At 43.8% G+C, this 24,178-nt stretch overlaps 2 protein-coding genes across 4 annotated transcripts in view; both read right to left on the bottom strand.

The window, feature by feature from the left end:
* CD226 (CD226 molecule) overlaps positions 1-17,223 on the bottom strand; it is an 86,173-nt gene extending 68,950 nt beyond the window's left edge. The window contains exons 1-2 of the mRNA XM_079941826.1: positions 17,094-17,223; positions 16,462-16,800 (exon numbers count right to left, since the gene is read on the bottom strand). Of these exons, the coding sequence (XP_079797952.1) occupies positions 16,462-16,800; positions 17,094-17,139 (385 nt within the window). The 5' untranslated portion in view covers positions 17,140-17,223. The remainder of the gene's footprint in view (positions 1-16,461; positions 16,801-17,093) is intronic.
* Positions 17,177-24,178, bottom strand: part of RTTN (rotatin) — a 179,715-nt gene continuing 172,713 nt past the window's right edge. Inside the window, exon 50 of one of the 3 annotated variants that reach the window (XR_013831188.1) lies at positions 17,177-17,258. The gene's annotated coding sequence lies outside the window, so the exon portion shown is untranslated. The remainder of the gene's footprint in view (positions 17,259-24,178) is intronic. The other 2 variants (XR_013831189.1, XM_079941820.1) reach the window with 2 other exon arrangements.

The raw sequence follows: 24,178 nt of genomic DNA, 5'->3' as shown, positions 1-24,178 counted from the left end.
GAGGGTTTTGATGGGGGAGGCAGTGAAGAAACTGGCATGGTACCCACTAGGTGGAATACAAAGAAAATGACATAGAGTCAACTTTTTTTAAGTTTCTTTTCTTTTTTTAAAAAATTTATTTTTATTTTTGGCTGCGTTGGGTCTTTGTTGCTGCACACGGGCTTTCTCTAGTTGCGGCGAGCGGGGGCTACTCTTCAGTTGTGGTGTGCGGGTTTCTCATTGCAGTGGCTTCTCCTGTTGCAGAGCATGGGCTCTAGGGTGCGCGGGCTTCAGTAATTGGGGCACGTGGAACCAGTAGTTGTGGCTCGCGCGCTCTAGAGCACAGGCTCAGTAGTTGTGGCGCATGGGCTTAGCTGCTCCATGGCATGTGGGATCTTCCCGGATCGGGGCTCGAACCCGTGTCCCCTGCAATGGCAGGCAGATTCTTAACCACTGCACCACCAGGGAAGTCCCAGCCTATAGTCAATTTAAAAGTAGTCACAAACAACATCTGGGGAGTGGAGAAGGAGACACTGTTTTCCATTTTAGAGACGGGCCAACGTTTCCTTAGACGTGCCCTGAAAGATGAGTAGTGTATGGAGTGAAAGAATATTTAAGGGAAAGAAAAGGCACAAAGACATGAAATTCAGAAATACAGAGGATGTTTAGGGAATTAAAACTTAACCTGCTTTGGCTGAAAGAAGGATGCACAAAGGGACGAGCTTGGAATGTACACAAGGACCAAATCTTAGAAGGCCTGGAAAAGCACTTTTCAAGATTTAGGCTGAATTGAGTAGATAAGGATTGAAATGTCAGATTCCCAGAGGTTCCAGGAAGATAACAGAAATTACAGAAGCCAGAAGGTGGAACGAGAGGGAATAGTGGGAACTGTGGAGAACTTACGAATGTATCATTCACGGAAAAGCAGCAGCTACTCAGCCTAGGAAAGGCTGCCAAACAGAAAGGTCAGGTCCATGTCGACAGTCCTTCCAGATGTCTGTGAGTGTCTCCAATGTTCTGAAAATGGGCTGCTCAAGTGGAGTGGTCCTTAGGGGCCAGAACTGGCCTGCCAATGCTGGTTTAGGTAGTGAGGCTTCTCCTGGTCCAATAGCATCTCTTTCATCTTGGTTTTTTCATGCCCACTAAACACTGTTTTATCAAGTCACCCTTATGTGCTAAGTTCTTTTTCTCCCTCCACTCTCATGGTTTGTCCTTCACTTTCTGTTTGAATGCATTTTCGAAATTCTGTATTAATAAGACTACTTCATATGGGTATTGCGAGGAATAAATAAAAGAATCCATGTAAAGCCTTTAAGATCCTGCCCAGAGGCTGCCACATAATAAACGTTCAATAAACCATAGTTATTGATGCAAAAGATCACCAGCCAGGGCTTCCCTGGTGGCGCAGTGGTTGAGAGCCCGCCTGCCGATGCAGGGGACGCGGGTTCGTGCCCTGGTCCGGGAAGATCCCACATGCCGCGGAGCGGCTGGGCCCGTGAGCCATGGCCACTGAGCCTGCGCGTCTGGAGCCTGTGCTCCGCAGCGGGAGAGGCCACAACAGTGAGAGGCCCGCGTACGCAAAAAAAAAAAAAGACCACCAGCCAAAGCTCTGAGTGCACACTCACGACTGCACGTTTACACTCCACCCCAATTTCTCTCTTGGGCTCAGACTCAAAAATCCTCCTGCCTATGAGAGAGCTCCATGTGGATGTCCAGAACTAAACCACCCAGCCCCACCCTAGACCTTCCTCTCACCTCATACACCCCAGTTCAGGAAATGATAGCACCATCTGCCCGGGATCCCAGGTAAAAACCTGATACCACTCTTGAATCCTCCTTCTACTTCACACCCAACACCCAATACAAAATGAAATCTTCTCTCTCAACTCTCCTGCTGTATAATCACTGTTGGAGCCCATTCCCAGAAATGTGGAAGCTGAGCAACTGCCTGCCTTATCAGGGGATGATCAACAATGAAGGAAATCAGGCACCCCTTATTGGCACGTAGAACACAGACAGCTAGAAACATAGTCCTACCAGGTCCAGAGTCCAAAAACTGGGGCAACAGATGTTGTCTTTCTGGGTGGTCGATGGGCTATGTTACTGAGATCAAACTTTCACGTAAAAGCATCTAGATTATGAATAAACTTTTTTAAAAAATACATAGAGGTAAGAAACAATAGTGCTTTGCAATATAGGCTGAGATAACATGGATGAGATATTTATTTTGGAAGTCTAGCCACTTAAATGGGAAGAATGAGAGAAAATAAGGTATAAAGAATGACTTCTATGGTTTTGAGAAGCAGGGATATTGACTCAAATGAGAGAGACTGGGCGCAGAACAGATTGTGTGCGGGGGTGGATTTATTGTTTAGAAATGTAGATATTTGCATTTCTAGTAAAATACGAGGCTCCGTTATTAGCACTAAACCTCCTATTAAAAACTAAATATGCTGGGATGAAGTGAGAGAGTGGCATGGCCATATACACTACCAAACGTAAAATAGATAGCTAGTGGGAAGCAGCCGCATAGCACAGGGAGATCAGCTCGGTGCTTTGTGACCACCTAGAGGGGTGGGATAGGGAGGGTGTGAGGGAGACGCAAGAGGGCGGGGATATGGGGTTATATGTATATATATGGCTTATTCACTTTGTTGTACAGCAGAAACTAACACACCATTGTAAAGCAATTATACTCCAATAAAGATGTTTAAAAAAAAACAACTAAATATGTATGTTAAACAATTTAAAATATCTTAAAAGCAATTTAAAAGCATCAAATTTCAGACAACATAGGAGTCACCAGGAGAAATCTAAGAGAAAGTGACAAATTAGGGAGGTGAGAACATGGAAGGAAGCCACTTTTGCCCTGAGCACACCTGGCCAATCTCAGCAAACTTGAACTCTGATTCTGAGCCTCACACAGCAGAAGTGACATGGGTGTCAAGGCCCAGGGCCTGCCTGCGATAGGTAATGGAGGAGAAGACCCTCTTCCTATTGAGACATCTGGGGGTACACCTTCATGGTAAGGATGAAATGGAAGTAAACCTGCCCTCATTCACATCCCTAGGAGACCATGGAAAGAAAGAAAATCCTTGAGTAGCTGTAAGAACAAGTCAGTTCTCACGTGAATTTACAGTCTAAATTCCCAGAGCAGGGGTGCTCCATAAGGCCTAAGTTTAAAGTAATCCAAGACAATGCCTCTGTGAATGAAGGTCCATTTCTTCTGGGCCTCAAAGAACAACCAGAAATGCTTTATGAAGAGTGATGTGCAGCACACAGTCAAAAATAGCCAAGAACATGGGGCTTCCCTGGTGGCGCAGTGGTTGGGCATCCGCCTGCCAATGCGGTGGACGCGGGTTCGTGCCCCGGTCTGGGGGGATCCTGCGTGCCGCAGAGCGGCTGGGCCTGCGCGTCCGGAGCCTGTGCTCCGCGGCAGGGGAGGCCACGGTGGTGAGAGGCCCGCGTACCACAAAAAAAAAAAAAAAAAAAAGCCAAGAACATAAAGAAATAAAGCAGTAAGAGGAAGAATCAGCAGCAGGAAAACAGATATTAGAAATGAGCCTTTTGATATTAGAATGTCAGACATAGATTAGAAAACAACGATGTGTACCTAGTCTGGGGAGAGGAGAGGGTGTGCATTGAAAAGAATAAATTAGGATAGAGAGACAATGAGAGCCAGGAGTGGCTGTGAACAAAGTCCCAACAAAGCAGGAAGGCAGGGGGAGCCGCGCTCCAGCAATTTCTGAGCCAAAGTGCTGGCAGCTGTACTGGTTTTTTTATATAATTTCTGAATCTGTGGGGTGGGGAGGAAATCAAAATAATGAAAAGTACGCTAGAAAGAGATTCTATCTTGAATATACCCCCTCTCTACTTTATCCCCACTGTGCTGCCTCAGTTTAATTCTTTTGCCTGTCTTGTCTGACCCACTACTATAGCCTTTGTATTGCTTTGCTAGGGCTGGCATAGCAAAGTACCATAGGCTGGGTGGCTTAAACAACAGAAATTTATTTTCTCACAATTCTGGAGGCAGAAAGTCAGGGTACCAGCAGGGTTGATTCCTTCTGAGGCCGCTCTCCTTGGCTTCTGGATGGCCACCTCTTCCTTGTGTCTTCACATGGTCTTATCTTTGTATACGTCTGTGTCCTTATGTCCTCTTCTCATAAGGACACCAGTCATATTGGATTAAGGTCCACTCTAATGACCTCATCTTAACTCAGTTATATCTTTAAAGACTCTATTTCCAAATACAGTCACATTCTGAGGTACTGGAGTCTAGGACTTCAACATATGAATTTTGGGAGGACACAACTCAGCCCATAACAGCCTCTGGACTTCCCTCACTTGTCCCTCACCTCTAATCCCCTTGTAGAGTCTTGTCTGACTGCTCTTTCTAAATTGCAAACCATTCACCTAATCCAAATTCTTAATGGCTCCCCATTGCCTAAAATGAAGTAAAATCACCTCAGAATGGTGTACGGTTGTGACACAAAATGGAACTAGAGGGGACATTAGCTCCCACCCCACTGCAAAGAAAATGCGATCTAAGTCAGAATAAGGCCTTGCTACGCAAACACAATTCCAAGTCGAGTATTCCGAAAACTGACCCCACCCCTCCCCAGCAAAAATCTGGAGCCCCTGTAGAAAGCATAAGGAAGTTCTTTTCTGCTCTCCACCCTCCAGATTCGCCACCTGGCACCACTAGCCACTTAAACTAATTTACATTCGGGCTTTACCCAGCAGGCTAGCTCCTAAGCACACCAGACTCACTTTGCTTCTGTAGCATTAGCATGAGTTCCCTCTAGTAGGCATGCCATCCCGCCAACAGCATGATCATCCTTCAACCCAGGAGGTTTGGCATCTCCCTCTATGAGTAAGCTCAAGCATCTTTTATTCTCTGAAGTTTCCGTAATGACCTCCCCCCGCCCCCCGCTCCAAACAATCATTCTTCCAACACACACGTATAGGCGCGCGTGCACACGCACTGCCGCCACCACCATCCTATCGCAACCAGCAACTGTCCCATGCATCGAATGGCATTATAAATGAGTCCTCAGCTTGAGATCAGAGACTGGGACGTGTCTATGTACCCGCAACCTCACACAGCCCCCTGGCACACAGCCAGCATTCATTAACTGTTTATTGAATGAAAGCTAGGAGTGGATGGGAAGGAAGCCCTTGAGGAGGGGGAAGCTTCATTTGGCTGTGATTTAGCAAGATAAGCAGAGACTTTGTGAAGATTGCATTGGTGGGCCATGCCCTGGAGGCAGTGCCCCGGCTGCATTTCAGGGCTGCAGGCTCCCTCTTCCTTGTTTCCTAGTCTCCCATCTTTCTTTTTCCCCACCTCTAAATCATCCCACACGCAGCTGCTAGAGTAATGGCTCCAAATAATGGCTGCAAACATGACCCATGTGACTTCCGCTGTTTGAAAACTTTACTAACCACCAAGGAAGTTCAGAACTAGACCTTCCACCACTGCCCTTCCTCTAAGCTTGTGACCAAATGTATTTTTCATTTGCCCCAAATGCAAAGAGCATTTCCCTTTCATGGGATTTTTTCCATGAAGCATTTTTTTTCTGGAATCATACCTAGATTTCCAGCCTGGTGCAGGCACCTTTCAACGTCCCCCAAACCAGAAGTAACCTCTGCCATTCTCAACTCCCCAGACATTGTTCTATGCTACTTATCAAGTTCCACTGTACATCACGGTTACTCAGTCCTCATGTTTACATAATATATAGTACGTACCTCCCCTCTTAGATTATAAACGTCTCAAAAACAGTGACCTTCTTACTCATTTCTTCTTCTCCTCATAGCAAACTGTAAATGTCTATTCAATGTATTTAGAAAGGGCTTACAATTCTTTAGATTACTGTTATCAACATTCATCCAATAAAAGACTAGAACATCTCCAAGTGTCATTTGAACAATAAGGTATAATAATTTGCTCTTTGGTTCAGTTCTGCTATTTTCACTGAAAACGTAATAGTCAGACTGTGTTAAGAATAAAAGTTCAAACACTGTCAGCTCAAAGAAACACAATACCAGTAATTGGAAATGTTTCCATCTTATTAAATGTTCATTCTTTTAGGAACCATTTGTAGGATTTAAGGAAAATAAGAGGAAGAAGTAACAAGTCCTATGCTCAATAAATACTCTTTATTTATATTTACTGACTGATTTAAATGAGCAACTATGCTTTTTAAAAGATAACAGGGACATAATTTGAGAATTGTGGTGCCACAAGCTAATGGGACACAAAATGGTCTCATTTGGGGACATACACTAATGTTACTGAGCTCTGCCTCAGAGACAAGTATTGAATTCCCTGGCTGTTTCTCAAATGAAAAATGGTATACATACTTTCAACTGTAGCACCCAGTTTGTAAAGAGAAATAAATGTCCTCTCTCCATTAGTGGAATGAATTAGGTGGATGACTTAAAATTTTCTGAAGTTTTGGGTTCTTTATATGTCAAGAAGGAAATATCCTAAACATATGCATACACCTTCAGTAAGCTGTTCTGGAAACGTCAGTGCTGGTAGCATATAGGATTTCATGTAGCCTGCCAAGAAATGGAACAAATATGTTCTTAAGGGGTAATTTGCTGAAATGAGAATATTAAGTTTCTTAAGTATTCTGCTAGTTAAATGCACATAAATGTGCATTAATAAATGCACATAAATGCTCACAGAATGCATGCCCAGACATCATCCTTATTGGCCCTACTAAACCCAGCAGGTATGACGTGTATAGCTATTTACAGTGCTATTAAATGTGAATATTGCATCTCACATCTCCATCCTTAGAAAGCTTTCTATATCAATCTTCTACAGAACATAGGTCTTTCTCTCTGGGCAGATTATGCAGAAGACTTTTTTTTTTTTTTAATGTAGGTTGGTTAAATAGCTTAAGTCAGGGAAAATTTTCTCACATTGAGATTTATTGGATTGTGAGTAATCTCTCAAGGGAAGTGCCAGAAGCCCCATCAGCTGAGTTATTTAATTAAAACTATTGTGGAGTAAGTAGGAGAGATGGTGCGCAGGGGAATGATTTCTCATTGATCCCTGAAGGATGGGCTTGATAGTCTTAAAATTCTTAACGGTTTCAAAATCTTAAATGTCTTCAGAAATGTTCTCGAAGGAACAGAAAAGCTATCCTGTTTGCAACCTCTACTCCCTATAAAAACCAAACAAAAACAAAAACCAGCAACCAAGAGCAGAGCTTAGAGACAAGTGTTCTTTCTATAAACGCTAAACCAGCTGCCCCTGGACAGCATTGGCTCAAAGACAAAGTGGGCTTCACAGCCCTAAGCTTCTGGTCCTGAGAGCTTGACCTTTTTCCTTCTTTCTTCAGTTATTTATTTTCCTTTCGCTTCTCCGTTTTTAAATTTCCCAAATCCAGCATTTTTAACTCACAAAATTTTTTATCATTTTACCCTCCATCAGGACTGTGATCTGTCAGGATGCACATCCCCGTAAGGTCTCTTTGAAGGTCCCTGACGCCTCCCCCTAATCCTACGAGAAGTTTCTGAGAGAAGATGTGGTGAACACAGCTCCATCGGGCTGTTCTCAACCTTTGATGAGAGGAATTGTTTTTAAAAGAATCTAGAAGCCGAGACGGTCCAGGGGAGGGTCTCAGTGTGCGTGGGCCCAGCAGGTTCCGATTACCCGGAGGGGCTCTTACTCACAAAGCCATGATCCCCACCCTGCACTCACACCACAGGCCAGCAGCACCCACTCTGCAGAGGAAGCATGTTCCAGAGCCCGCGGTTGGCAGCCGCCCGCGTGCTGGGGAGAGGGGGCTTGTGGTCACCAGTGATAGAACACTTGTGGTCACAAGTGTTGTCTTGATCACTGAGGGCTGGAGGAGGAAAACCCAAGAACTGTGTGTCTCCGCTGCACGTAGACCATCTCCGAGGGCCACAGGGGAGCCGGGGCTCCTGCTTCAGCTGTAGTTCAAACTCGAGCCAAAGCCACCCTTACGCTTGGAAATAACAATAGCTGCTCAAGGAAGGGTAGGGCTTGTGGAAGTAAACAAAACCACCACAGGCAAAGATCACAGCCAGGTGCCTCCCCTGCTCTGGACCGCCTGAGTGGATTTCCCAACAGGTCTAGGGAAAATGTCCTCTTCTGGATGTTGACCCGGCCGAGAAGTGGGAAAGCCTGGGCGGCCTTGCAGGGCATGGAGGTAGCACAGCGGACGCAGGCCTGTGCCCTCAGGTGGACAAGCAGAAAAAACTATTCTCACCAAACCCAAATGGGTATTTGTTCCTGTACGTTAAACTTTACCTGCCATTCAACTGTTGAATCTAATTTTGTATATCAATCCAGTATTGCCTTGTTTCAGAGCTGTTTTTTATGTCTCCCTTTCTGATCTTTGATTACAGAGCTTTACCCCAAAGCCTGAGCACTGAATCTCGTGGTGATATGTGCTCTCATGCATCTCCTCCCTGGCTTAGCAAACGGAAAGCAAGTCAATAAAAACAACCTTGGCCCGGGTTCTGGTAACTAGTCCACTTTCAGATTCCCATAAATTTCACCCTTAAGAAGTGCAGCGACCATAACCTTGCTTTCCACGAGTCTTAAAATGCTCTTTATCATTTGCCTTCTCTATGTACTATTTTATTTAATTAAGGAGTGAGACTTCTCAGCCTTTAAAATGTTTTTGGGGCTTCCCTGGTGGCGCAGTGGTTGAGAGTCCACCTGCCGATGCAGGGGACACGGGTTCGTGCCCCAGTCCGGGAAGATCCCACATGCCGCGGAGCGGCTGGGCCCATGAGCCATGGCCGCTGAGCCTGCGCGTCCGGAGCCTGTGCTCCGCAACGGGAGAGGCCACAACAGTGAGAGGCCCGCGTACCGCAAAAAAAAAAAAAAAAAAATTGTTTTTGTTTTCATCAGTTGGCTATTTCTTATTGATACTACTTAATATCTTTTCTCTTCCTTAAATGAAAAACTGCTGAAATGTAACATTTCACAGAACCCTTTTTTATTCTCATATATGTATGTGTATAACACAGTTATACAGATGGGGAAACTTTCATGACTTATTTCTAAGCTTGTAAGAATGGACCTTAAGAGAGTTTATTATTTATTAACATTACCTATTGTTATCTATTAATAATTATTTATTAATTCTTCAAACAGTAGATATGAAAGAATTTTTTTCTTATTCTTCTACCTCACTTAAAAACAAACAAACAGGGCTTCCCTGGTGGCGCAGTGGTTGAGAGTCCGCCTGCCGACGCAGGGGACACGGGTTCCTGCCCCGGTCCGGGAAGATCCCACATGCCGCAGAGCGGCTGGGCCCGTGAGCCATGGCCGCTGAGCCTGCGCGTCCGGAGCCTGTGCTCCACAACGGGAGAGGCCACAACAGTGAGAGGCCCACGTACCGCAAAAAAAAACACAAAAAACCCAAAAAACAAACACAACCTCAAAGCAAAAGAGAAGCATCTGACGGGCAAAGCTGAAAGAATCCAGCAGGGACGAAACATGCTGGTATGTATTGGTGACCCATGTAACAGGAGAGTAAGAAAGACTCTTTTGACACGGCCTCTTAGCCCTGTTTGGAATTTCCACTGACAGGCAAAGAAGGCTTTTAGACAAAGGCTTCCCCTCCATCTTTTTGCACCTTTCACTAATATATAAGGTAGTGCAGTTTTCTTCTTTCCTTCTGAATTTGGGATAGATAACACACAAGCTGAAATGAGAGTATGAAAATATTCTCAAGATACGTTGCAGAATATAATTGCATAACCCATCTGGATTCCTATGCCTTTTGAAGCATTTAGTCAACATGTTGAAATAAACCAAGCCATGAATTTTAAACCCGAATAAACTGCATTCATTGCTGATCAATCCTGTGTGTTGGCTTGCACAGCATGTTAAAGCAGAGCCAAAGTTATCTAGTTCTTAGATAATATTTAAAGCAAGTCTCCTGAATGCTACTCCGCCCAACTCCAGGTCCAAATATTCTGACTTACCTCCTTCAAGGTAAACTTCAAATTCCCCCCTTTCAGGGAATCTATCCTGAGTTTCCCGGTTGAAAGTAAATTCTATCCTCTGAACTACAATAGCACTTACTCTTTGCTTTACATTATAATTTGTGATATACAACTTTTATCTCCCCTAAAGCTCTGCATTCTGTTTAGAGCTAAGATCATGTCTTTCTAGCTTCCCCACCACAGACATTATCTTGAATATAGTAGGTTCTCAATAAGACTGGATGAGTGAATTAATGGATAAGTGAATTCGGTCCCACAAATCAGCACACCCATTTCTACAGCCAGATCTGGGCCACTCCCCCATTTCCAGATTTAAATAAAATTTAAATCCTGAGATCACCCCAACATTAGAAAAAAAAAAGTAACTGGCAAGAGAAAAGCAAATACTGACGTTGACGGGAATAGAGATAAGACCCATCTAAGACCGAGCATGGATGACACACAGGGAGCCCCATCCCATCCAGGAAAGAATGAAACCTTAAAAAGGAGACAGTGAGGAACATCCCGTGTCAAAGTTGAGTTGAGGGGGTTGGAGTGTGGAAGATCACAGAGTGAGAAATCTATGTGATACAGCAACACAGAGCACCAGAATGTGTGGAGGGGACCATCTAACCCTCTCCTGTACACATGAGCTAGGAGGAAACCCATCTGGCTCCTACATCAGTTACGCATCCGTCCTGCATCTCGAGTCTCCCCCGCTTCTTCCCTCCCTCCCCTCGCTATGCCCTCTCCAGTCTTTAACACGAATGCTCCCCCCACTTCGATGTGACCATCCTTCAATGCCACGGCCTCAGCTTCTGTCCCATGTACAAGTACTTTCTTAGTTAACCATCTTCTTCACGTGTGCTGGGTGATCATCATTGGTATTTTCAGTCCTGAACTTCATTATCGTTTGTCATTCCATAATATCAGCCGTGAGCTGGTCAAAGGCTACCTTACAACTCAATGCATCTGAAACTGAACTTATTTACTCTCTTCCAAGCCAAACCGGTCTCTTAATTTCCCATCTTTTTAAGTGAAACCATCATTTTTCAGTCCCTGAATCACAAAAATTTGGAATCCTTGTTTTCCCTCCTCCAGACCTCCAAGCCAAATCAGAATGAAGATCTTACCCTTAACTTAGATAATTACCTGTGAACTGCTCAAAATTGCAACTGTATCCTTCTTCACTGTTTTTCTTAGAAATTTAACAGATTTGAGAGAAGTTTCATAAAACATTTTTAAGACAGATGGGAAATAAAACACCTGTATAAGAAAAACACCTGATTGTGAACTTGGAAGACCCTTGTATTCCCTCCTGGTTCTATCTCCTTCCTGCCTGTGCTGCGGAGATCTGCTTTCCTTAGTTTTACCACACGTTTGTATCTATAAATAGCATATTGTTTAGTTGCATGTCTCTAAACTTTAAAGGAAAGGAATCATCCCCTATGTGTTGTTTTGAAACTTGCTTTTTTCTTTCACACAATGTCCCCCAAATTCATCCCTGTTGATGAGCCTCGCGGTCAGTCATTCATTTGTTGGCTGTCACGGTGACCTGCTGCCTTAAACATTCTCAGGCATTTCTCCTACATGTGGGCAATCCCCAGAATATACAATAGAGAGAATGATTAGGTCTTAGGAATGGGGTTCTTTAGCTAGCGAATGCAGTGTCATTTTCCAAAATAGATGTGATGGTTAATTTTAGGTATTAATTTGGAGGGTGGTTTGGTATAAGATTAACATTTAAAATGGTGAATTTTGAGTAAGCAGACTGGCCTACATAAGGTGGGTGGGCCTCATCCAATCAGCTGAAGGTCTGAATACAACAAAAAGACTGGCCTCCCTGGCCTCCTTTCCGCCTGCACCTACACCATCACTGGTTTTCCTGGGTCTGCAGCCTGCTGGCCCACACTGCAGTCTCCATGATCACATAAGCCAATTCCTCATGATAGATGTCTTTCTATACACAGACACATCCTATTGGTTCTGTTTCTCTGGAGAACTCTGAATATTACCAATACCAATAATACAGTAGATCCATCAACTTACACTCCTACTAGCAGTGGGTAAGTGTTCCAATCCATAAAATAATAGCTGTTCACCCTGCCCCTTAAACTCTTCCCCTTCTGTAAGGATGCAACTAGTTTAATCTTCTAGGTGGTGAAAAAAAGTGGTCATTATGTGTCTGAGACATTCAGAGACTTCCCACAGTCTACACTGCAGGGTCAAGTTCCAACCCCACTGGGCTCAGCAACATTGGGCCGTCCCACCTTTCCAAGTTCTTCTCCGACATTCTCTTGCCCCATGGGCTTCGACTTCTTTTTTAAACATAGGATCTACTGTATAAAACCTTACTTGGGGCCCCAGAGCACCTCTGCTGTAAGAGCAGAGAGAGGGTCCCACTGTCACAGTTTCTTCCTCACCCTCAAGGCTGCCTCTCAGGCAGTGAGGGGCCCCGGAGCCCGGGTGAGACCTACCCCTCCTGGAGCTCCGTGCTCCAGGCACACCATCCAGTCTCTGTCCCCTGCGTGAACCAACTTCCTCATGCCTTCTCCACACCTCCAGTACCCCTGGAGACGCCCTTTTCTCTTCTTCCCTCACACCCGTCTCTCGATGCTAAAAAATTCCTGGTACAAACTATTATGTATTAAATAAGCTACAAGGATATATTGTACAACACGGGGAATATAGCCAATATTCAATAATGACCATAAATGGAGTATAAGCTTTAAAAATTGTGAATCGCCACATTGTACACCCGTAACTTATATAATACTGCACAGCAACTCTACTTCATTTTTTTTTTTTTAATTGTTCACATTCACCCTGCTGGTGTCAAGCTCCCCTCCCTCTCATTTCTGGCTCTTTGGAAACACCAGCTGGTGTCATCCTGGTGCCGCGGCTCAGCAGCTCAGCAACCTTCAGTTGGTTAATGACCCTGAACTTCAGTTTCCTCAGCTATATAATGTGAGCACGCTCATCTCCCGCCTGGTGTTTCACAAGCATTAAACGAGAGGACAGGCATTTACTTCACACACAGTAGGCACCTAATCAGAGTTAGCGAGCAGAGTCTTGGGGGTGCATCATACATTTGGGGGGACATTTCCATAAATATAACTACATTTGCCATAAGTGACTAGTAAAGCCAGAGACACATGGGTTACGGTAATCTTCTCCACAACCCCACTTCCACCGCAAACTCTGCCATGAAAGGGCTGCCTTTGAAATGTCACCTCTCGAGTTGCCTCAGCTATTTTTCCATGAGGCAATGAAATAAATGCAGCCACTCTTGCCATTACATGCTCTAAATCAGTTACTGATTAAGAAATGCCTGTTCTGAAGGTAACTCATGTTTTAACATAATTTTGCATTAACAATATCATTTATCCAGAATAAGACATCCAATTTGCTCTTCAACTCTGGGCTGAAAGCTCAAGGGGGAGGGAGGCCAAAAGGACAAGCAATGATGGATGTCTCCTCGTTCAAGGGCCCCGCCGGCTCCTATGCCCCCCAAGCCGGCACTTTCCATCCTGTAATTGCAGCTCTATCCAGTGGACACAAACGAAGTCTGAGAACTTGAGCAGATCACTGGACCTTACTTCCCTTCAGTGTTCTCACTCGAAAATCAAGGTTACGTCCACAGTCAAGTGTGCAGGGGGCGTTAAACGAGAAGACCTGGGTAAGGTACTGATCAAGTTCCTCACACATCATCAGCTTTCAGTGAACAGGAGAAATCAGTATATTTAGAGAGCATGTGGCTCAATTCCTTCACCTTTTTGAAGATCTTAACGATCTATTATACAGATTAAGATTTCCGGATTCCAAGTCCAATCTTTCACTGTTAGATAGATCATCAACTCCCCCTTTATGTTATACAAGCATGTGATATTTGTAGATCCTAATATGTTGTTGATAAAGCACACATGGAAGAAGTTAAGTATATTGAAGGTTAATTTAGTATATTTAAGGTTAAGTATATTTAATGTAAATACAGCTACTATATTTTATAAATTCACTATCATTCTTAGTTTTAAAAAAATATGAAGCTCTCCAAATCTCAAAAGTGAATGAAATACTCTCACTGGCTGGTTAATGCAATCTATTCTTTAAAAATATAAATGATCAAAAACAACAGCAAAATATGTTGAATACCATCAGATTCTAATCTGAACTAGATGGAGAGTTGGCCGCCCCTTTCTTGGTGACTGACTGAAAATCTCACCACTGTTTTTGAAAAAGCCCCATGAGGCAGAGATCTCCCTTTTCCTGTCCTCAAAATAATAAGAGGAGAAATAAATCTGGATGATAAAATTAAGAAAATATTGCCAAAATCATTCATACATGATGCTAAAAATCCTACTTTGGTGTGGCGACCATAATTTAGTTCTCAATAATTTAGTGCTACCCTCTATCCTAAACCTTCACAAGAGGTCAAGCTACCTGTTTTTGTTTTGTTTTGCTTTTAATAAAAATTGCATATGTTTAGGGCATATACAACAAAATGATATGTGGAATGATTACTATAGTCAAGCTAATTTACACATCTTCTCCCCATATAGTTACCATTTTTTGGTGATAAGAGCACCTGAAATCTACTCTCTTAGCAAATTTCCAGTGTTCAAGACAACGATATTAACTATCATTAATGTCTTCATGCTGTACGTTGGGTCTCTAGACTTGTTCATCCCGCATAACTTCAACTGTGTACTCTGACCAACATCTATCTCCCCCGTTCCCCACCTCCCCACCCTGGTAACCACCATTCTACCTGTTTTCTTTTTTTCCTTCTTTTTTTTTTAATTGGGGTATAGTTGTTTTACAATGTTTTGTTAGTTTCTACTGTACAGTGCAGTTCCTTGTGCTATACAGCAGGTTCTTATTAGTTATCTATCTTGTACATATTAGTGTATATATGTATATATGTACAATATCTTCTTTAGCCATTCCTCTGTTGATGGACATTTTTGTTTTTTTAATATTTTAATTTTATTGGAGTATAGTTGATTTACAATGTTGTGTTAGTTTCAGGTGTACCTGTTTTCAGTTGGTTGTTCTTTACGGAAATCGGAATAACCTGATTTGGGATCCAAACTACAAAAGCTCACCACACGAGGCAGGGCGGGGAAGGGCATGTATTTCTGGCCATGGTGGCTCAGGCCATGTGTCAAACAGCTCACCCCTAAGACCCTTCCTATCCTCTCCGTCACTTGCATGGCTAATCAGAGTGGACTATACACTGAAGACTTGCAAACAGCATTTAACAGGTGGCTGCACACAACAGCAAATGAGATCTTGCGTGGCAAAATGGAGTCTGTAATAAGTAAGTATTTAACTAAAGAGATTTTGCTAATTGACACTCTGTAAGCCTCACCCATATACACAGAATTATTATTGAGCTTAGCTACACCTAAACAGAAAGGGAAAACCAACACATGGGAATTTTTCTTACTTCCTGACCATTAGATATTCCTTATATAGTACTTTAAATTGTTCTTTTATAATACGGATTTCTTAAAAAGAAAGCACTATATCAGGTGGTATATGATGTGCTCTGCTGGATGTCTATTTGGGATATAATTTGAGGGACATCAGACAAGAAACACACAGTCCCAAATTATTTCCTTCCCTAGATTATCTCTGACAACTAAAAATTTCATCACTAGTCATTTTGTATCAAAAGCCTAGGAAATAATAACAGTGACAGTAATAATAATACCTACCATTCCCCGACTACCATGGGCCAAGTTCCTTACATATATGATCTCTAAACCATTCAACAAAGAGAATGGTATTATTAACTCAATTTACTATTCAGGAACCTGAGATTAAGAGGGACTGAGCAGCTAATATAAGGTTATAAAGGAAGTAAAGGCTATAAAACCCAAGTTTTTCCAACATACCACACCCAATCCATGTGGCTATTACTTGTAGGAGTAACTAAGCTTCAAACTACAATCACTGGTAGACATGGCAGGAAATACTTCAAGAGATCATTCGATTCTTTCTGAGATGACAGCTTGCAATTTCTGAAGCATCTTCTCTAGTGAAACTTGGATGAAGCTAAAAACAGAGTCAGTGCTTGAACTCTGCCTAGGATTCACTAATAAGCCCAGATTTGGTGTTACAGAAAGGACTCTGAACAAGCAGGGTTGGAAGCAAAAGGAAATGAGACTACATCACAGGAGGTGTCTGACCTCTGAACCCAAACATTGCCAACATCAGCTTAATCTAGGTTCAAGTTCTCATTAAGACAAGATAAAACCTGTGCTTTCTCCCATGACATTCGAATTCATGAGATGCTTCTTCTATTCAGAAATGATAGCACATTAAGAAAAATGGAACTGATTTACAGTATTATTTCTTTGAAACAATAATATAGAATCTAGAAATGGAATTGGAAAATGGCACAAAAATATGATAAAGCATTTCACAGTTTCTACTTGGTCTTTACAGAAACAAATATTGTAGATGGGTAAAAAGGTAAATAAAAATTTCACTTACCTGATGGAACCACCTGTATCACCTTTTCCCAGGTTCCACGTGGGAAAGTATGAAGAAAGCAGGAATAGAAGCCAATGTCCACCTCAGAGGCATTATGGAAGGACAAGGTCATATCGTTAGAGGCCGTGGTTGAATTTGAAAAGTAAACCCTATCAACGTACGGCTCTCTTATGATCACACGGTAAGTAGGGTTGAAAATGGCTATGGACTCTCTCTCCAGTGTCTTGATCTTGAACCACTCCATCTGGGTTAAAGTGTCCTTTGATGGATACACACATTCTAGGGCCATATTCTTAGCAAGTTTAACAGTTGTGTCCCAAAATATCTGTTCACATCCAGCTGAAAGACACACCATCATGTGATCATGTGAATTCAATTAGACCTGATGATTGAAACACCAAACAGACATCTGAAGCTTACTCTAGACCTAGCAAGATAGTAAAATTGAGGCTAACAGTTTCTACCTTAGTCTAAAAAGGTTTCCACTGCTAATAATTGGTATTTACAACTTGTAGCTTTTCTGAACAAGCGAGAAATTATCTAAACCAACTAAGGGCATTATAAATTCTGAACATGTCACACTATAAGACTAAAAAAGGAGTAAATTCTTTAAATGAAGACATTATCTTTACCTTTGTATACATAAAGAATAGCCAAGAGGAAAGTAAGGTAATCCATCTCTGGAACCTGTTTGGGAGGCCAGTCTACAGAAAGACAATTTATAATGTCACATTGAGAGCCCCAGCACGATGCACTGTTTCCTTCCTCTCAGATCCTATCAGCAGTGTCTTCTTTATCTGAAGTATGAACACAGGAAAAAGGTCTTAGCTTCAAAGTCAGGTTTGCTCTCGTACAAAGATGGGCAGATTTGAGTTACTTCTCTCCCGGGGAAATAGCTTATTTTCAAGCTTTCATTTTCTACAAAGATTCATTCATTCGAACAAACATTCTCTGAGTGCCTGCTCTGGGCCCAACTCTGCTCTAGGTGATGAGGATACAGCAATTAATTAAAAAAATATATCCTTGCCATAATGGAACTTACATTCTAGTGGGAGGAGGCAGAAAATAAAATAGAGAAGGACAAAATAGAGTTAAGTGGTAAGTGCATGAAGAAAAACAAAGCAGGACCGGGATGGCGTGGTAGTGTTCCCCCATGGATAGGAGGGCTGGGAAGTCTGCACTGAGAATGTGAGATTGGGGCAGAGTCTACAGGGCACAGGAAGGGGCCTGCAGCTCCACCAGCATGGACGGCCCATGGGGCATGGCCTTCCTGTCCCCTCTGCCTCTTCGCTGACCTCAGGCATTTGCTTAGGGAGTGATGAAGGGACCGCTGAAGGCCCTCCAGATTCCAAAGTATCGTGGCTCAGGGAATATACAAATCCACAATTATCGTTGATTTTTTAAAACTTTTTATTTTGAAATAATTGTACAGTCACAGGAATTTGCAGAAATACTGCAGAGAGGATCTGTGTACCCTTCACCTAATTTCCCCCATTGTTCTGTCTTATATAATCTTAGTAGGTACGTCATTGCTCCCTTCCCTCTCTTATAAAATAACAGTTCAGTTGCCTAAGAACTTGCTGGGAACGTATAACCACGTCAGCATAAAAATATATTATTGCCTCTGTAACAAGAGGCAACAACGTAAGAATGCATCTGACCCCTGATGAGAGGTTCAAAATAAAAGAGGGTAAAAATTGAGAAAAGCGGGGGCAGGCACCACTAAAGACAACTTTGCCTGATGCTGACTCTGAGCCTATGTGATTCCATCCCAAAGTTCACCAGCAGGTGTCTTCTCCTTAACATCAGTATCTAATGTGGGAACTTTCTCAGGAAACATGAAATCAAATATGAAATAAAAAATGTAATGATAATCAGAACAAAATTATAATGTGTCCATATAATAACATATAGTGCTGCCTTATGGTTACAGAACATTCTATTTTCCAAAACCTTTCACATCTATATTATCTGTGCCTATAACAGCTCTGTGATATAGTCAGATGAAGTAACTCTCATCTCTGTCTTGTAAGTAATTTAATGAAGCAATTTGATGAAAATTTTACTGAGCTCTACCAGGTACCCTGCTTAGGTCCTGGAGACACAAGCATGAGAAAGACACAGTCTCTGCCCTCTAGTCATGCATAACGTATTGGGTCAGATAGATTAAAGGAGCAATTCATTATAATAAAACTAGATCATTTCTTTGATCAAGTTTTACAACATCCCAGAGAGGAACAATTCATTCTAACAGATTTGGGGAACATTTTGTAAAAAAAAAAAAAAAAAGGCAAGTGTACCACATCCTGGGCCTTCCAACCTGAATGAGACATTCCAAGTAGACAAATAAGAAGAGGAGATAAAGGTGCAAAACACGGGGCATTTTCAGGAAATGATGTGATTACCATCTAGTGGGTGGGAGGGGACAAAAATGAAATTGGGTCTTGTTTGAAATTGTCTTGAATGACATCCATAAGGGAGTTTAAACTTGACATCTTTTTTTTTTTTTTTTTTTTTTTTTTGCGGTACGCGGGCCTCTCACTGCTGTGGCCTCTCCCGTTGCGGAGCACAGGCTCCGGACGCGCAGGCTCAGCGGCCATGGCTCACGGGCCCAGCCGCTCCGCGGCATGTGGGATCTTCCCGGACCGGGGCATGAACCCGTGTCCCCTGCATCGGCAGGCAGACTCTCAACCACTGCACCACCAGGGAAGCCCCGAAACTTGACATCTTGCTTACATCTGTCACTCCAGCACCAAGCACGATTCCTGGGACATGTGTCTATGGCATAAACAATAACAGCTCTAGGAGGAACTTGTTTTTAAAAATCATTGTAGCTGGAGCCATTGAGAGGAGATGGGGACAGACAATGACAAGAGATTAGACTGTGTAGATAGATAGGATGAAGATTTTCTGATACAATTCTAAGAGCAAGTGGAAGCTGTTGGCGGCTTTTAGGCACCAGAATTACATGACCTGATTTAAATTCTTAGAAAGAGAGCTGAGCATCACCCATTTCCCTCTCCTCACTCCTAACAAAAACCTGTTTTGGTTTGGGCATCCATTTCTCCCACACCACCGGGATACTATGACAAATCTGAGCTATTCACTGACAACTATGACTAATTCGGGGGCTGGAGGTGGAGAAGCCAAGCGTGGACTGAGTAGATCCAATCAGAGTCAAGGAAATTATATTTCACGTCAGAAAGACAGAAAGACCCTCAGTGAATGCCTGCCCCCCGCACTGGGAGTAAGGACTCAGGAATGTGGGAGGATTACTGGAAAACAGGTGCTCATTGATAATAACTAGTAGTAACCCCTTCATTCGCAAGGCACCGAAGTCAGCGTAGCTAAAGGATGAAGAAAGCAGAAGGGCACTTGCATTCTGATATGTCTAAACTCAAAGGACCTAGAGGTCTCGGATGTGAACGAAAGGTGCAGAAAGACACTGGACTGAAGATAAAGTTCAGCTGTTACAACTTTGCTAAGGATGAGCCCTATTTATCAACGTCTAACCAAAGGCAAACAGAGACTGGCCCGGAGCTATTTTTGTTGTGTAGGCAGACATTTTTTGCATGATTTATGAAGGGATTTTGGCTCAAGGTTTTTCTTCTATTAGAGCTGTCTGTATAAAAGAGCTTCATCCTCAAGGATGACATTAATCAAGATATTCCTGGATTTCTCTACTGTTAATACGTCTCAGCAAACCTCAGAAGTGACTTTGCTCACAAGTTCATCTGGGTTGGGTGCCCCTAGGTGGCCTGGGCTGGGTGCCCCTCTTCAGACCTGTTGCTTCCTCTGCTGGCTGTCCTTGCAGACCTTCCCCACCTCCTCAGACGCACTGCTCTGCCCTCTGTGAGATGTTCTGCTTTCCCGGATGCCGGGGCCCTTTCTGAAACTCGGAGGATCCTAGTCTCCACTTGGTTCCCCAAGCCAGCATTCCCCAGCCCGCGCTGAGACTCCTGCTGTGTCTGGGAGCCCATTCCTGCTCCCACATCTTTCCTCCCCAGCTTGGACAACTGTCCACATGCTGGGGAGCCGAGGCCTGTGAAAGAGAAAACCTGGGCTAAGCCCTGAGAACAAGCCGCTGGGCTGGCAGGGTCACAGCTGTGTGGTCCTTAGTCCCCTCCCTTGTTTTTAGAGGCAGACCTGATGGTGCCCGTGGCTGGGAGGTCTGGGCTGCTCAGAGGCTCCTGCTTCCAGGGGGTACAGGTGGTCCAGGTTTCCACTCCCTGCCTCACAGCATCTTCTTAAGAGAATCTTTCCAACCAGGGCCTGTGGCGAGTCACAGACCTGCCCCCAGGACAGGTTCCACTGCCGCTGAGGGGCCATAACAACTTACTTCCATTCAAAGCAGAGATTTTAGTTCAGCCTCAGGGGGATCCTCCGGAAACAGCCAGCCCACTGTCCCATTGCTGGAAATAGTTTGGCTGGAACTCAGACATGCCCGTCTGTCTACGTGTCTACGTAGACAGTGGCTGTTTCCGTGCCACTATGAGTAGCTGCAGCAGGGACCGCGTGGCCTGCAGAGCCACAAGTATTAACTTTCTGGCCCTTTGCAGAAAAGTTCACCAGCCCTTGCTTAGGGTTATTTATACCTGGAGAGCGAACCTTTATTATTGAAGTTCATCCCTGCTCAGGCTTACTTGAAGGAAGGTAGTTTAAGCCTGATAGCCCGACACTGGTAAAAGAGCTAAATTTTCTTATTCTCAAGACCCAAACTACCAGATTTTCCCAGGAACAGACTGAGAAAAAGGACTTTATGCAACACCCTTTTACTATACTATGCCCATCAGTAAACGTACAGGTTCACAGAGATCAACCATTCTGCGAATTAATTAAAGCTTTTCCCCGCAGCTCTCCTCCTGCTTTCCCTACTGGTCATCCTCCTGTATCCACAGCCCGACTCCCTGCCCACTAATAATTTTAAAAGTGTGAACGTGGTCACACCCAGTCTTTTTTCTAGAAGGTTACTGACCTTGAGATGTGAGCGCCCTGCTCGCTCTGACTCTTCTTTCCCGGTATGTGTCTTGGTTAAGGGCTTCCTGTTTACCATGGCCTCTTGGCCTCACCCCCTTTTGGTCAAGGCCATCTCCCCGGCTGTGCTCATCCCCTAGTTTGCATCTTGGGAGCAGCTGGGGGCGTTCGTCCTATGCCCTCTCCACCAGAGCTCCCTCAGGTTGGAGCTGAAGTAAATCACTAATATTTCACTAAAGGAGGATTAAAACCAGTCAAGAAGTGTCCCTGCTTCTGGAAGCATCTTTACCGTTTTAGCTTCTCAGACTCATTCCCAACTCAGATATACTTCTGTCCTTCTCTTTGCCCCACCTAAGCTTCTACAGTCTGAAAGGATATACTTTCACTGTGAATGTTCTAACTCTGAACTGAAACTACACACAAAAAACTTGAAATTGGTTACTTTGCCTTTTCTTCCCCATCTGCTTTCCTGCCAATCAAAGCACTTCAGAGTCAGAAGTCTCTGAAGTGCAGGAAGCTTATCTCTGCCCATATCTCAGGGCATTTGAATCCTACCTCCTAGATACGGTGTTGTTTTCTGACTCTCTGATTCTCTGACACAAAAAGCACACAAAGTTGGTGGTTTCGTAAGAACTGTCCCCGCAAGTCTATCAGCTTCTTTGTCCCAGACATGAAATAGTTTCTAGGTTGTTCCAGAGGACAGCAGAGTTAGTTTTACTCATCCTTTTGATGTACTAGGGAATGGAGGTTAAACCACCATGAAGGGCTGTGGCTGAAGTTGAGTTCATGCAATTCGTGGAAATACTGGGGAGAAAACATGGCATCTGACAGAAGAGAAGCCACTTGCTGGGGGCTAACCTGCCCCAAACACTGAACGACAGGTCACACACTCGGGCTGGCCTCTTCTGCACACTGTGTATGCCTGAAAGCATCAAAAGACCTTGAAGTGCTGCCTTGCACCACACAAATATCTTTTGAGCACTTAATTGTGGGACAGAGGAAGCTTCCTACAACACCTGCTTGACTTGTGTCACTCTCTTCAAGGCCTCACCATCCTCAAAAGAATATCTAACTTCTTACCGACTTACGAGGCCAGATACACTTGAACTCTGCTGTTTTTTCCTGTCTTACATCTTTGCTCACTCCCTTCCTTCACTCCAGACCCACCTAATAGTTTGGGCTTAAAGGTGCTGCTTACCTAAAAAATGAAGGTGGTTTACTGATCTCATGCAGCCCAGAGAGCAGCTCTGAATGGAAACCAGGATCCCTTCAAAGATTTCAAAACAAATGCACCTCTGCTGGGACCAGAGGGGGATCTGCTCCGTTCCTTCGTAACAGCAAGACTATCTGCACAGGCATTGCCATTCTGATACAATCAGGCTTGAAATAATAATAAGCAACAAACCATGCAGGAAACCAATACAAAACTTTTTCATCAGAGTTCCCTCTGGCTAAAGAGTGAGTTAGTGAAAGAAGTAACCAGATCTGTGGCGGAAGCTCGGCTCATGCAAGAAGTCAGTCAACCTCACTGAGGAATAATATCCAGAATATGGCTGAGCAAAGGGAAGAGGCCTCCTGGAGGAGAAGAAGATGCTCTGAGCAACTGTGAGACAGGAAATACTCTCTTACTTCACTAAAAGGGCTTTCTTTGTCTTATGGGAATGGTTTACCATCTTTTCAACACTAACATCTAAACTCCTGTGTCACCCAATGCTCTAGCCGGTCAGGATTGGGTAGATGTTTCACATACGTGTAAAATGTTTTCCCGTAATTAAATTGCATCAAATAAAGTGTAATTAGGTCTCATGGAAAACGTTTTTTCAGAAATGAGTAGACAGTGAACGGTGGCTCTGCAAGTCAGGTTGTCAGCCTCTTTGTAATAAACCCAGAATTAATTTGGGTTTAAAAAACAGAATTACCGATGTTCAGCATATGACAACAGTGACACTTCAGCACAGCAGGGAAAGAACTCGTTGTCTACTGTAGGGTGTTAGTGAAAGTGACTGCCTATTGGGAAAAGCTGCAGTCGGCATCCACCCCCTGGGCAGCAGGACCTCCTCACGCCCACCAGAGGGCCCGCACAGCTAGTGCCTGGGTGGGGGACCTAGACTCTTGCCAACACATTTATTCCATCGGAATCCAAATCCAAAGCTTGAGGATTCAAAGTAGGGGATCAGCAGGGCCCCAGGGCCCATTCTGGCCAGACGGCAGCAGGGCTGCGGCCCTACCAATGCCCAAGACAGCAGCACACAGGCTCTGCCAGCAGCAGGGGAGCTGGGTGTCCCCGTGGAGTGGCGGCAGGGCCTGTGCCGGCTGCAGGGGTGTCTTCGCAGGCCTGCGGGGGTGGCCCTGGGGGAACTGTGGCCGGCCTAGTGGCACGGAGCCGGTGCCCCCCAACTCACACCCATTCGTTCTGTGACCTGCTGCGCGTCCCCTGTCCCTTCAAGTTGCTTCCTTCTCACCTTAGACAGAAGTACTTTGGAAAGGTACAACTAAGGACCCTGATCACTACACTCAACTGTCACAGCAGCACACATTTCAAAGGTATTAATAATTTGAAAAAGAAAAATATTCTAAACAAGGGGAGAATATATTTTATAAGCTTGAGGGTAGAGATGGATTTTTGGTTTTGAGATTAAATACACACAGAATATGTATATATATAAATATATTAAGGTACACATTTTAAGATGTGCATATATATATGTGTGTGTGTATATATATATATATATATATATACACA

The sequence above is a fragment of the Stenella coeruleoalba genome (genome assembly GCF_951394435.1).
Source record: "Stenella coeruleoalba genome assembly, chromosome: 14".
Taxonomy (NCBI): Eukaryota; Metazoa; Chordata; class Mammalia; order Artiodactyla; family Delphinidae; genus Stenella; species Stenella coeruleoalba.
This window is presented reverse-complemented; position numbering and strand designations above follow the sequence as displayed.